At 35.8% G+C, this 14,794-nt stretch overlaps 1 protein-coding gene across 3 annotated transcripts in view; it reads right to left on the bottom strand.

Moving 5' to 3' along the window:
* LOC110094009 (copper methylamine oxidase) overlaps nt 1-14,300 on the bottom strand; it is a 124,412-nt gene extending 110,112 nt beyond the window's left edge. Inside the window, exons 1-3 of one of the 3 annotated variants that reach the window (XM_028699378.1) lie at nt 13,819-14,300; nt 11,948-12,057; nt 11,537-11,842 (exon numbers count right to left, since the gene is read on the bottom strand). In XM_028699378.1, the coding sequence (XP_028555211.1) occupies nt 11,537-11,842; nt 11,948-12,057; nt 13,819-14,023 (621 nt within the window). In that variant the 5' untranslated portion in view covers nt 14,024-14,300. The remainder of the gene's footprint in view (nt 1-11,536; nt 11,843-11,947; nt 12,058-13,818) is intronic. The other 2 variants (XM_028699379.1, XM_028699377.1) reach the window with 2 other exon arrangements.
* Between the last annotated feature and the right edge of the window lie 494 nt (nt 14,301-14,794).

Below are 14,794 nucleotides of genomic sequence, written 5' to 3'. Positions count from 1 at the left end.
GAACTGGTCCATTTCTGGACCGGTTTGGCTCAGGTCTAGCCTGAGCCGGGCGGTTCAGCTTGGGCAGCCCACTAGTGGGTTTGGTTGGGTCTTTTTCTTGCTATATGTAGGGATTAAGGGGGGATTTCTAGGGTTATGCATTTGGAGTTTTCTCTTAGCCTCTTAGTTTCCTTCTCTTATTTTTCTAGGGTTTGTAGTGGGAGACCTTGTCCTTCTCGAAGTGGACAAATTGTATCTTTCTTTTGTGTTGAACTTGCTTCCCTTTCAATACTAAATGGATTCCCTTCTCTTTTTTATGATTGTGCTCTAATTTTGAGAGTTTTCCTTCAAAGTTTTGGAGGGATTGTGCCCTAATCCGAAAATCATTAAAGTGCACAACTCTAAGGATTTTACTGTGGAAAATCTTTGCTTTTGATCTTGTTTTGTTCCTCTCATGCTCATTTGAGAGAAATTAGGGCAAAATCGAATTGGTGAAACACTAGGGCGTATCAGCCACATAATTTACAATTGCAATATGATATTATAAAGTATTATAACATTGAGTTAATCATTGAATTAACTTACTATCATTTGTAAAATATTATAAAAGCATACACGACATCATCCTTTATTTCCTTTTTAATAGATAATGAATATTCATTTTTTTTTTAAGATTTGGCTATACTTTCATAAACATATTCAATAAAGTCCAGGTAACCCGACATTATCGCCATTGAATAACATAGAGGTCCCTTTTGTCTCTTTAGGGGCCCCTTTTATCCCACCTGCTATGCAAGTATCAAATTATCTGAGGTCCCTTTTGTCACATCAACAATACAGGTTCCATATTTAGGTCTCTTTTACCCACCTGATAGTCTAGATATCATATTATAAAATAGTCAATCTTTACTAAATAAATATTCAGTAACCCTCATATTTTCATGACTCATAACTGTTACCATTCATATAACAATACAAGTGTTGCAAGAAGAACTTGATAAGCATTACCTAAAGAATGAAATTTCTTTTTAACATATTATCAAAATATTGAAACAACATGTTTAATAACATATCAACTTCAAATTCAATTTTTCACACAAATATAATTGCTTATACATGATAACATCCATGTATTCTCAGGGTTACTATGCAAATATTTATAATGCATCAATTTCTTAAACCATTTAAAATACATTATAATTATACTAGAAATCAATAACTTAATTTTACATAACTTACCTTCTTGACGAGTGGTCTCTTCCAAACCTACACCACGTAATTTTCGCCTTTGATACACTATCCCAAAACCTTCTTTCTGCAAATCTATGAATAATCCTACCATATGAATAGGATATCATCTTTAGAAATGTTACTAAATTTAGGCAACATAAAAGATAATAATAAATAGTATATTTCTTGCCTGCTTATTTTCTTTAAATCTCCTCTCTTAGACTTCCTTCACCATATCATCAATTCATACTCACCCTTATATCGAACTACAGTTGATCACAAAATTTCATATTAATCACATCTAAATCTTGATTACAATTTTTCACTCATTTCCATTTCACTAATTTGATAATACATGCATCAAACCCTTACTGCACCGTGCTGAAATTTACCGAAATTCTCTACAGAAATGCCTACTGCCGCTACCCAGCAATCTTCGTCTCTTGCTACAGTATTAGGAACACTATGCCGATCAATGCTACAGTCTCACAGGCAATCCTGCACCGAAATTCCTTCAATTTTTTGGACACTAGCCGACGGTTGAACAGGAAATTCTAGATTGCGGGAACCTTCTTGGCTTGGAATTTGGCTTGCAGTAGATATGATGAGGGCCCTCTCTAAACTATTAGTTTGCCAAAGATGACATCCATTCAAAATAATTACTACTTTATTAGTTTCTAAATCTAATTTTAAATAATTACTTAACTTATTATATTATCATTTGTTTAACTTAATTTGAACAGTAATTTATCATTAATAAAAAAATTTTACATGCCTGATAATTATTTTTGGGTCTTACAAATCTTTCCTCCTTAGTAAAATTTCCTCCCCAAAATTCATCTTTTCATACTTCTTCAAACAGGTGTGGAAACCTTTGTTTCAATTATGCCTCATTTTCTCAAGTAGCATGTTTTACTGACCTATGCTTCCATTTCACTTTTACAAAGGGGATCATCTGCTCAGTTTACAAACCTCTCTTTCCAATATCAATTCAGGTTCTTCAATATAAGTTAAATCCTTCTAAAGTTCAATGTTATTCTGAGAAATTATTTGACTTTCATCTGTAACCCACTTTCTGAGCATTGTGACATGGACAATATTGTAGATATAAGACATATCTGAAGGTAATGTCAATTTGTAAGCCACTTATCCCACTCTTTCAATTATTTCAAAAGAACCAATATATCTAAGATCGAGTTTTCCTCTTTGACCAAATCTAGATACACCCTTCATTGATCTCACTTTCAAAAATACAAAATCTCCCACTTCAAATTCTACCACTTTATGCTTAGGATCATAATAATTTTGTTGACAGTCTTGAGCTGCTTTTAATGTCTCTGATTAGTTGAACCTTTTCAGTAGCTTGATCTACCATCTACGGACCTAACATGTGTCTTTCACCCACTATAACCTAACTCAATGGAGTTTTGCACTTTCTGTCATAAAGAGCTTCATATGGAGCCATCTTGATACTGAATTGGTAGCTATTATTGTAGGTAAATTCTATCAAAGGAATATGATCTTCTCAACTACCTCCATAATCTAAAATATGCAATCTTAACAAATCTTCCAACACCTGAATCAATCTTTCTAATTGATCATTTGTCTGTGGATGAAAAGTAGTACTAAATTTCAATTTAGTGTTGTTGACGTTTATTTTCGCAAGCGAGCATGAACCAACCTTGATCGAACGTCATAGAACTAAAATCAACCCAAATTAAACATTGATTTGATTAAATTAAATTCAATTTAATTAAATTAAAACCAATCAAACCTCATCGAGCCCGGTCGAACCTAATTTGATGCAATTCAGCGTCGATTTGAGTTCAGTTTCACAAAATTAACTTGATCGGACCCAATCGGACCGAAACCGACCCAAATCGGTTTTAGTCGAGTCCAATTTGGCCTCAATTTCAGCCCCAGTTGATTCATTTGGGCTAAATTTTTTTTCCAAATCAAATTTTTCAATCAAGGGCTGAGATTTAATCTAAAATCCCCCTCAAATCCTTCATTTCTCATGAGGGGAAGCTTGATTGGGCGACAGGGTCTGTTGTTCGTGCTCTCCAAGAGTACGCAAAAGAGGGGGGAGCCAGGCTGCCCCGTGTATGGTTCGCCCATCCCAGACCAAGCGGAAGAGAGAAAAAGGGACAAGGGAGCCTTACGGCTCCACCCTGCTAGCGTGCGGATCTCCCAACCAAGAGGGAGAACTCCTGGAGTCTCCCATTCTGCCCATCCCTAAGCAGCAGGTCGAGAGAGGAGAGCTGAGCCGAGCAGCTCTTCCCTGCTTTGTTCGGCCCGTCCAGGTGAGAAGAAGAGGAGAAGAGCCTCTTGTGTGCTCCATTGCTGTTCTTTTCTTCTTCCTTAGACCAAAAGAGGGAAATACCTCTATGTTTTCCTCCATTTATCCAAGTGGAAGAGCATAAACTTGCTCTTTTCCTCTTCTCAAGCAAAAAGGTGGAGTGTTGGAGGATAGTAGAGATACTTGGAAGTTATTTACTTGTTGTGGAGACTTTTTATCCCTTTTCCTTCATCTCCAGCAACCTATTGATGGTAAAATCAGCTTTAAGAAGCATCCAAACAACAAAGACAGCAGTCTATAACGTCTTGGACTGCAGATCTATCTTCCAGAAAAGCTTGGACAGGAGCTACGCAGCATCCGGGAGCCTTCAAACATCAAGGACAGCAATTTGGTACGCCTTGGACAGCACAGTTGTCTTCCGGAGGAGCTTGGACAGGACTTGGAGCATTTGGACAACAAGCGACGACTTCCGGAAGCACTCAAACAGTGGAGGTAGCTGTTTGGAGCGTGCTTGGACAGCAAATTCTCCTTCTGGAGCACTTTGGACAGCAAAGGAGGCATCCGGAGTGGCTTGGACAGAAGCGATGACGTCCAGAGCAACTAGGACAGCGGTCTTCTTCCTCCAGGACAGCTTGGATAGCACTTGGAGCTTGGATTGGAGCACTTGGACAGCTCGGGTGAGGTAAAATCCTAAGACAGGAAAAGCACTAAGGCCCCCTAGCCAATTGACGTGTGATTGACGATCCAAAGCCATAGGTCCCTTAGAAACTTCATTTTTGCTTCCCCAAAACCTATGTTCGCTGTCTTCTCTGCAAAACAGCGGAAATCTAGTGATTTCCGTTTGTTTGCTCTCTTGTGAGAGCCAAAGAGGCACGTTATACACATAGGGTGGTTGGATTTGTATCCGACGACCCCTCAAATGCATGTAAAAGCATTCATTTTATGTCTATTACCTTCGCCTACGACCAAACCTTAGGCTAAGCATTGTCACTCAATCATATCTTGAATGACAATGTGTAAGGACTTTCACATCTTGTAGCATGCACGTCTTTTTTAGCAAATTATAAGTTGTGACAAAATTAACTTAGAGATTTTGGAAATTGCATCGTTAGCATTTGTGATTTTGTCTGAATTTATTGAATGTCAAGAAAATAAATTCAATTGATTTTGGAAGCTTGCAAACAAATAGTGGGGTCTTTCATGAACCCTCAACTTCATTTTCAATCCTATGATAAAATAAATTATTTTGAATTCACTTTTGACACTTCCTCAAATTTGAAGTGAAAGATAAATAATGAAAATCTCCAAGCCAAATGTTTGAATACTTGACTAAGTTAGTTTGCATGATTTGGATTGCAATCCTTGACTTGTGAAAGTTTAGAAAATAATTAAATAGGCTTATTTAATTCAAAAAAAAAAGAACTTGAGATGTATTATGGACCCTCAAAGGCCCATGAGCTCTCATGTTTTGGAATTATCTAACCCTATTTTGTAACTTCCAAATCGAATGTTTGAGGTGAGATTGCTAAAATTCCTGAATTTGGAAGACCATCACATGCATGCACTCTTAAGTTCTTCTTAAATCATACCAAATTTGATCTTAAATCTCCTAGAAGTCATAGGGATAAATCTCTCATATCCAAATTTTCTAAATCATGCCAAAATTGGTATAGAAACCTCTCCAAAGCCTAAGGGAATCAATCTTCCCTCCCCAAATTGAGTCCAAGACACTCTAAAAAGACGTAGGGAAATTCCTTTCAAGTGCGCATCTCCTCTTTCCATAAATCCAAAACATTCATGGAGAAATGGGAAATTCTCTTTCTCATGCAAATCCTCCATCAAATTTGTTGCTTCGAGCTTCCTTAAAGCTCCAAGTTTTATATTGTATGAGTTCTAACAAATATAAGAGCTTGCTTTCAAGCACACTTTTCCCTGCATTTGTAATACTTTGGAGCCACCTCAGGGCTCTAAATATTGCATTACATGAAACATTAAGACTTTAGGACCAAATCCTAAGTCATTTCCCTTTAACTAAGACAAAAAATCAACAAACATATACACCTCCATATGTGATATTTTGGAGTCTCTCTAACTCCAAATGTCCCATTACATGGATTATTAAGGCTTTAGGAACAAATCCTAAATCCCCATTTCATTTGCTAATAACACAAAATCTGCAAATGAACATGTCTCTCTATAAGCTCTCACATCATTATATGAAGATTTTGGAGCTTATAGTCAAATTATAAGCTCCCTCTTTCATTCGTTTGAAATACAAAGATCAATGAATGAATATCCTCCTTAGGCTTAGGATTCTAATCTTAGCCTATCTCATTTACCTAACCTACACAGGTAGATGATCTTGCATCATTGAGTACAAAACTTGATGATTACCTCTCGATTTGTAGTTCCAAAACTACAAATTGCATCTCTTATGCATGACATTTGGAGCACCTCAAAGCTTCAAACATATCATTGCATAAATTCTTTGAAACTTGGAACCAACTTCTAAGTTCTTCCACCTTGTTTGTTGGAGCATAAAACTAACAAATATCCCCTTCATGTGTGACGTTTTGGAGCACCCTCAAAGCTCTAAATTATTCTATCACATGAATCGTCAAGACCTTGAAACCAAATCCCAAGTCCAAACATTTACTTGTTAAGATATGAAATTAACAAATGATCAATCCTCTTTCATGTAGAATGCCTGGAGCAATTCTCAAAGCTACAAGTGTTAAGAGTGCATGAGTCATTTGAAACTTGAAGTCAACTCCTAAGTTCTTCCATCTCTTATTGTTGAAACATAAAATTAACACATATCCTCTCATGAATGATAATTTGGAGCCTCCAAAGGCTCCGACTAATATCATTACATAGTTGTTAGACCTTAGAAACGAATTATAAGTCATCCACCTCTTGTTTGTTGAGACAAAATCAACAAACAATTATCTTACCCTTTCATACATGACCTTTGAAGCTTCTTCAAGGCTTCAAATATTTCATTGCATGACTCGTAGCCTATCTTAGGAGCTATCATCCATCTTCATCATATATTGTGTATGGGTTTCTCGAAATCCTAAATACATCATGTCGTAGGTTCTTGTGCTTAGAAGCAAACTCTTAGTTTCTCTCATCTCATTTGTTGGAGCAAGAAACCAACGTATAATTTTTCCCCTTATTTGCCTAGACTCAAACTATGCAAATGCACATTCCTCTTTGGATGCCAAATGTCTAAAAAATTTTCTCCTAAGTTGCAACCTCTACGTTGCACCTTCTTTCCTCCTCCTACAAAACAAAAAGTATAGAAAATATCTCCATTCACTTAGCCCAAATTAAGTGAATGTGTGCCCCTTTCTTTGAACACCAAATGCTCAAAGAAATTTCTCTAACTTGCAGCCCATAAGTTACACATCATTCCCCACTTTCTACAACCCAAAAGTTGTAGGAAACCATCTCATTCTCCTAAGAATCAAAATTAGGAAAATGTATATCCCTCTTTGAACACCAAATGTTCAAAGAATGTTTATGAGCTTGCAACATCCAAGATGCACATCTCTTCTTCCTATTTATCTAACATAGATTTCGTAAATGATTATGTATCATTGAACACATGGTTCATTTATTTATCCTCCCATATGCAACCCATAGGTTGTGTATCCCTTCATCTCTTTCTATAACTCAAAGGTTGTAGGAAGATCTTCTCAATCTTCTAACCTAAATAAGGAGAGTGTACATCCTTCTTTAAATGTTAAATATTCAAGGAACTTTCAAGAGTTTGCAACTTCTAAGTTGCACCTTCTTCTCCTCCATCCCTCCAACCCAAATTAGAGGAATGAACCTCCTCTTTGGGCACCAAGCATTCAAAGAAACTCAAATTTATAATCTCTAACTTGCATTTTTTACCACTTCTTTTCCTACAAGCCTAAATTGTAGGAAACTTTTAAATTCCTCTTCATTTGCCTAGCCTCAAATTAGGCAAATAAATATTTATCTTTGAACATCAAATGTTCAAGGAACATTTATGAATTTGCAACCCAAAAGTTGCATGTTCCTTCCCTCGCCCCTACAACTCAAAAGTTGTAGAAAATCCCATCATTTTCCTAAATCCAAACTAAGAGAATGCATCTCCCTCTTTAAACAATAAATGTTCAAGGAACTTTCATTAATTTGCAATCTCTATATTGCTTCTCTCTATTATTTTCTACAAGCCAAAATTATAGAGAAATTCTTCTCTTTATACAATCCAAACGTTGTATGAAAATCACCTATTTGTTGAATCAAAATCAAGAAGTAGTTCAATCCAAATCATTTATTTGTTGAACGGTTGAACCTAACTCAACAAATAATTTCATGTCAAGCAAAGGAGTCAAAATCCTAGCCCTCTTTCATTCTCTTAACTCAAATCAAGTGAATGAGTTCCTCTCTTTGGATACCCGAAAGTTCAAAGAATCCTTGATGTGTAGCCCAAACCTACATATCACATTCTTATTTTTGCTTTGTCTAAATTTAGCAAAATAAATATCCATCATTGAACATAAAAATTCAATGATAATTTTGCTTGATTTGTAACCTCAAAGTTATAAATCATCCTCACCTATTGAGCCAAAATCAATAGGCGACCCATCTTCCCTCTCCACCTCCTAAGTTGTAAAAAAATCTTCTCCTTAGCTACAAAAGCTAAGGAGGATTTTTCAACACTTAGCTCACACCCTTTCCTTAGATCCAAACTCCAAGTGAAACACCCTTAGTGTGACATACCACACAAGCCTCACACACTTAGATGCATAGTCCCTTATGCATGCTAGGATTATGAACTTTCTTTTTCTGCACATGTTTGATGCTATGGTGTGATTACCTATTAGATTGTCTACGTTATGAGTATTTTCCCTTAAGTGGTTAGTATAGAAATATACATGTTTTTCTTACAGATTGTCATGTCCAAAGGGAGGCGCTATAAATCATAAGCAAATTTTGAATGTGATATAATATATGAACTGCTTTCTAACTTTGTTTTGTAGTTTTGAGTATTTTATAATTTTCATATGTATTGATAAAAGTAGGAATTATATTAGACTTGTGGGGGTTTGGATCAAAAGAAGGAAGTGGACTAGAAGGATGTACCTGTTGAAAGTGAAGCCTGATATCAATTCAGAAGTCAAATGCTTGATCACAAGTAGAGTCTGTAATAAATTTGACTGGGTTATATAATGCAGGCAACTCAATTGTCAAATCTAGTTATAATAACTTAAACTCTATAATTTATGTTCAATTTGTTTGATTTATGTATTCAAGCATGTTTGGTCTACTTACCTGATTGCGTAATAGAAAAGTATGCCTTTTTTAGGTTTCTTTTCTTGTTTGCTTGGGGGTGGCTTTAACTTTTGAAGTAGTAGGCTCTTAGGATAAAAATATAATTTCTACCCATTAAAATGTAAACAATCTAAAAAATGAAATTATGCTCCATGACTTTATAACAAAAGAAAAATTGCACAACTCCCTTTCAATGAGCCAAATTTTTCAAAATTAAAAATAATTATGCATAGCCAAAAATGTGTCTCATGTAAAATAGCCTTCACTTAGGATCAGATAACCAAAAAAGTCTGCATTTATGAGTCAACATTCTACATATCCATCATAATTAGGCATCTTGGCCTCAAAGCCAAGTTATAAGCCCTACTTCCTAAACAAAAACAACATTTCACTCTTCATATGCATTGAGACAAAAATCATGATTTTAAAAGCGTTTAGATGGGTTTAGTTGGTAGCCCTTTTCAGGCAGGGCAATAAATCCAGGGGTCGGGCTGGCTATGCCTCACGTGAGGCGTAATTTGTAAGTCCCTTTTGTATTCCGTTAGACTTAGGTTAGAAGTACTACCTCTCAGTAGTCTTCACCTTCCCAGTAGTTCCTCTAAGATTTCTCATAATCAAGTTCTCTTACTTCACCTCCTTTAGCTCTCATTTCAAAATCTAATCTCAAGTTGATCCCTTCTTCCTTGAATATCCTAAAGGTCAAAACCCTTTAAAGAAGACTTCCATGAATTCTTTAAAATTAGAATTTAGCCAATATCTAAATGACTTCCAAAAACAAAAAAACGACTAGTTTAATCAAAAGTATTCTCAAGCAACAAAGCTTGAGATATAATTAACTATAGAGGCTTGCCCCTATGGGATATATGTACCTCAGAATAAATAAATCTCATTCATCCAAATATTAAATAGGAGAATCTTTGTTAAATTGTAAATTTTATCAATGAGTCAACAAGGAAATGATATGTTTATCATTCGGGGCAATATATCATCATTCTTATGCTATACTCGATCATAAATTATGCAATCCATTTAAGGATAACAAAAATTCTCCAACAAGTGCCCAAACTTTCATGAATATTCTTTCATAGCTTAGATGTAAAACGACTATCTCTATCTGATACAATGGCTTTAAGAATTCCATGTAATCTAATGATTTCCTTCACAAACAATTTGGCCAATTTTTTCACTGAATTAGTTTAACGAATAGGAAGGAAATGTGCTGATTTGGTTAGTCTGTCAATCACAACCCATAAGCAATCATGCTCTTGCCTTGATCTGGAAAATCCTGTAACAAAATTCATTGTTATTTCTTTCCCCTTCCATTCTGGAATTGGCAATGATTATAACATTTCACTGGGTTTTTGATGTTCAGCTTTAACAACTTGACACTTTTCACATTTTGCAATATAATTTGCTGCATCTCTTTTCATTCCTGGCCACCAAAACACTATCTTTAAATCCTTATACATCTTTGTACTTCCAAGGTGGATTGAATAACCTGAATTATGTGCTTCATCTAGAATTTCCTTAATCAAATCTGATTCCCTTGGTATCTACAAATGCATATTACTCCTAGTTCTTCCCTGTTCATCAACACTGAGATACTCTCTTTTTCCTGATTTGTTCTTGTTTCAAAAGCTTCTGATATTCAGTACTAGTCCTCTAAGCTTCAGTGATTCTTTCTTCTAAAGAATAATGAATTGACATCTGATTAAGGCTAACTGAATCTTGATCTCCTTGTACTCTAACTTTCAATTACAAGTTTTCATTTCTCTAATCAATCATTCTTCAATTGTCAACATATAATGCAACTGTGTTTAGGTCTTTCTGCTCAATGCATCAACTACTACATTAGCTTTATTCGAATAGTACTGGATGTCAAGATCATAATATTTTATCAATTTTAGCCATCTTCTCTGTCTTAGATTTAATTCCTTCTAAGAGAAATGCAAAATTTGTCTATGCACAAGACGACGACACAAATTGTGATTCTACGCTCAATGAGAAATTACACAACAAAAATATAAGCATGCCTTATTAATTAATTTATTTATTTTTTTATTCTTATTATTATTTCGTAATTTTATTTTAAAAAACTTCAAATCAAAACTCAAATTCAAATCCTAGTATCTCATTATATCCCAAATTTTCCCTTCTTATATGTTGCAGTGTCGCATTATGACTTCTATATCTAGTCTACCTCGCTTAATAGATCACTAGCAATTCATAAAGAAATGGCCCTCCTTGGTCTACCTTCTCACATAAACCCGCGCACTCCCTCTCTTGGTCTACTTTGAAAATCAAGAGTGACTTGTGGAGAAATAGAAACTGATCTTTGCAGTAATTTTAACAATATAATAATGCAAAACTAACACAGTTATTTTATTTCGAGAGAATATAAATGTCCATTTCTAGCATTGATGCAACTCTAACAAACTTAGGTGAAACTTATAAAAGATTGGCATTTTCAGTATGTCAATAGAAGCATCATAGGGAAACTTCACCTCAAACCATCAGGATAACAAAACATAAGAACATTAATGTCTCCTAGCACACACATTTCATCTTTGTAAATTTAAACAATTAATTTCTAGCCAATTCACAAATATTCTTGCAAACTCAATAAATATATCTCAGAAATTAAGTAAATTGACCAATAGAGAAGTATCCTACATTGAGATACAGAACTTCATTGGAATTTTTTTAAAAGGCACAAACCATTGGAGGTTGGACATCTGGAACCACCCCAGAAGAGATAACTTTTCCCCTATGATGACCACCTCTAGTTGCTGCATATACTTTTGTCAGCTCAACAATCCAGATACTAGTCTCATTTGATTTTCTGTTGTAGACAACAAGTCTAGCTCTCCTAGGGGGTAGCTTACTGGGAATGACAGGACCACCTTTTGTTCTTGGGAGCAGTGATGGTTGGAATGGTGGGAAAAAATAGGCATCAGCTAGCGCCACTACACTTTTTTCAGGCTCCAACAGAACAACCTCAACAAATCGCATGCTATCCCGCACCTAGAAATTATAAATTTATTAAAAGTATTTCATCATGAAAATATCCCAATAGCACAATAGCATAATGAATAATGTAGAGAGCAACTCAAAAGTAGGGTTCCTAACCTCAGGGGTTGCCCCAGCAGCCCTTACTGTTGCAACTGCAACAGAAATCTCTGCTGCTGACAAGGGGTCTAAAGGGTGGCTTGCCTGAGATCGAGCAATCACTTGGATGCCTGCAAAATATAAGAAAAAACCATTAATATCTAGATAACTAACATCCCGTTTGACATCATTTTTATTTTTTAAAAATGTTTTCTTATCAGGTCCTCTGAATGTGAAGGAAAATCCCCGCATGATTGAAGTTGCTAGATGAGAAAAAATATGAAATAAAAAAAGCAACCTATGCATGTGAGGTGAGAACAATACTTATACTTATTTTAATGATGAAAAATGTCAGGGGATAAAAAAATTCATACGTCATATTATCATATAATTTAAAAAATAACTGCATTTAAGTTTTGAAATTTCATGCTCACCGCACTTTAGAGAATGTTGGATCTAAATATATCCATGAATGACAACCGAACTTATTAGTAGATAACCAACGGGTTAGACAGAAAACTGGGTAAAGTTTGAGTGAGTATAGAGAGTTAATGAAAGGCTTAAAAATCAGTAAGAATATCCTCACAACAACCAAAGTACATCAAAATATGCCAAAAGATCCAAAATATGCATCTTCACCTTTATTTATAGAATTCATAAGGCTATAAGCATGTTCAATATGTGTGCCATGATGATGAGATAGCGCACATTTACCTTTCAATGTTAAATTTCGGAAACATATTAAACAAACAAGTTTCCATTTTACACCTTATATTTTATTTCTTTATACTCTGCACACATTTATCATAAAAGAAATATTAAAGTCAGAACTAAACTGAATAAGAAAGTACTATTCCTGCAGCTTGTCAGTTCAAAGTACAAAAACTAGGCAAGCTCAAGTCTCGGGCAACATATGATTAAAATACTTGACCAATTCAAACAAGAACAGATATTGATTCTGTTTAAGTATGTTAAAGGCATATAGCATGTTCAAACATCACTTTAAAAGCACAAGCACTTGAGAAAGAAATCTTCCCACATTCCTCTGGTAAGCTTCTTCAAGGACTGTTCTTTCACTTGATAGTGAAATATCTCAGAACAGATAGATTTGCTTGACCAGTTCAGATTTCCAAACAGCATGAAGAACACAAATCTCACAATTGCTTTCTTACTAGCCTATTAGAGCTTCATCTCATTATTAAAACACTTGCCCTATTAGAGCTTCGCCTCATTATTACAACACTTGCCATTATTTCCTCAATTCTTTTTTTCAAAATTCCATGAAGACCTTCTCAACTACATTTCCAGTTCAGTCTCGAAGCGAACCCCAGCAATTGTCTCAAAGATCACACTTCTTCCCTTCTATCATTCATTAAAAGAATTCCACTAACAGAAAGAAACCGAGGATAGGAAACTTAAAAGAGTGAGGCTTTATTTGTTTGAGCTTTTTTTTGCCTTTTCCGTTTCCTAAAACTGAGGAATTTTTTTTGTGTTGTTTGGTTCGTCAAATCACGTTCCCAATAACTCCTTTTTCTCATTTTTCTGCAATTTTGAGAATGCTTTAAATGTGCTTCTCCGTTAAAAAACTCTATTTTCTTAACTAATATTTTTTAAAACTGTGTTTTACAAAAGCGCAAAAAAAAAACAACGAAGCCTGAATAAGCAGCAAACTCGCATCCTATCTCAAAGCAAAATCTCCATAGAAAAGAAAAGGCAGATACAGAAGATCATAACGGTGAGAAGAACCAAAGCCTTATAGAGAGATTTCCCTTGGGAAACGGTAGGAATTTCAGGAATTGCATAGGAAAAGTCGCATTCAACCAAAAAACTAACTGAAAACAGAGTGAGAAACAAAACAAGAGTCAATCGGCCGAGCAAAACCTTTATTTTACCTTTGGAGGAAGGCTTAGCTGGGGGCTCAGGAAGATCTTCGACTGGTCGGATGAGAACGCCGGAAGACATGGCTTTGGCCCCACCACCGACCTCCCTCATGGGCCACGTAGCTCCTCCGCTGACGTTTCCCTTGTCCGTGCTTGTGCCTCCGACGTTCGCAGCGCTAGGGCAACAGGGCGTCGTTTTTTCCTCAGCTGCGGCCATTGCAACGGGTTTGCGAGCTCACCTAATCCGCAGCAGCATCCGACGTCACCACAATATGACATACAGCAGATATCCGTTACCTTGATTCCCTATTTCCTCTCTCACGATTGCAGTCTTCTCCAACCCAATTCTTGGCCCTAGCCCTCTACATTTCCCGGTGACAGGAAGTAGATGCCAGGTACTGGTAGTGTCATCATAGCCTTTGCTGCCGTGACTATGACTTTGCTCTTATGATTGAAGGCTTTATCTTTCTTTGAATTTAACCAGTCTTGTTATTGAATTGGACTCTAAATTGTGTTTTCAAATGTTAAATATTGCTGGGGATTCTATGTGTAACTCTTCTCTCTTTTATCTTGTTAGGGAGGTTAAAGAATTTATTAATTTTTATGATTTTTTTTACCTCCCTTATCCCTAAGATTGATAATGCATGTGCTAATTGGCTTGCCATTTGGGGGAAATATCTGGATGGCGTGACTGATATTATTGCTTCTATTTTACCTGCTTCTTTGAGAGGGCTTTTAAGGCTTGATATGATTGGTATGCCATATGCTAATACCTAATTCCTGCTTTTGGTTGGGGTTTTGTTTGGGTGACTTAATGAGTCCTGCCCCTGTTCTGATGCTTAGTTTTTTTCCTGGTTTCTTCCTCGAGGCTTTTTCCATTCTATCTGGTTTTGGTCTGGCTTGACCTGAGCTTATGCAGGTTTTGACTTTGTGGAAGTTTTTGGCTTGTCATTCAACTTTTGTATTTGTAGTTCCTAATTGCTACTGG

Source organism: Dendrobium catenatum, unplaced genomic scaffold, assembly GCF_001605985.2.
Source record: "Dendrobium catenatum unplaced genomic scaffold, ASM160598v2 fragScaff_scaffold_1267, whole genome shotgun sequence".
NCBI classification, from domain to species: Eukaryota; Viridiplantae; Streptophyta; class Magnoliopsida; order Asparagales; family Orchidaceae; genus Dendrobium; species Dendrobium catenatum.
Note: the sequence above shows the minus strand (reverse complement) of the source record. Positions and strands in the feature narration are given on the sequence as shown.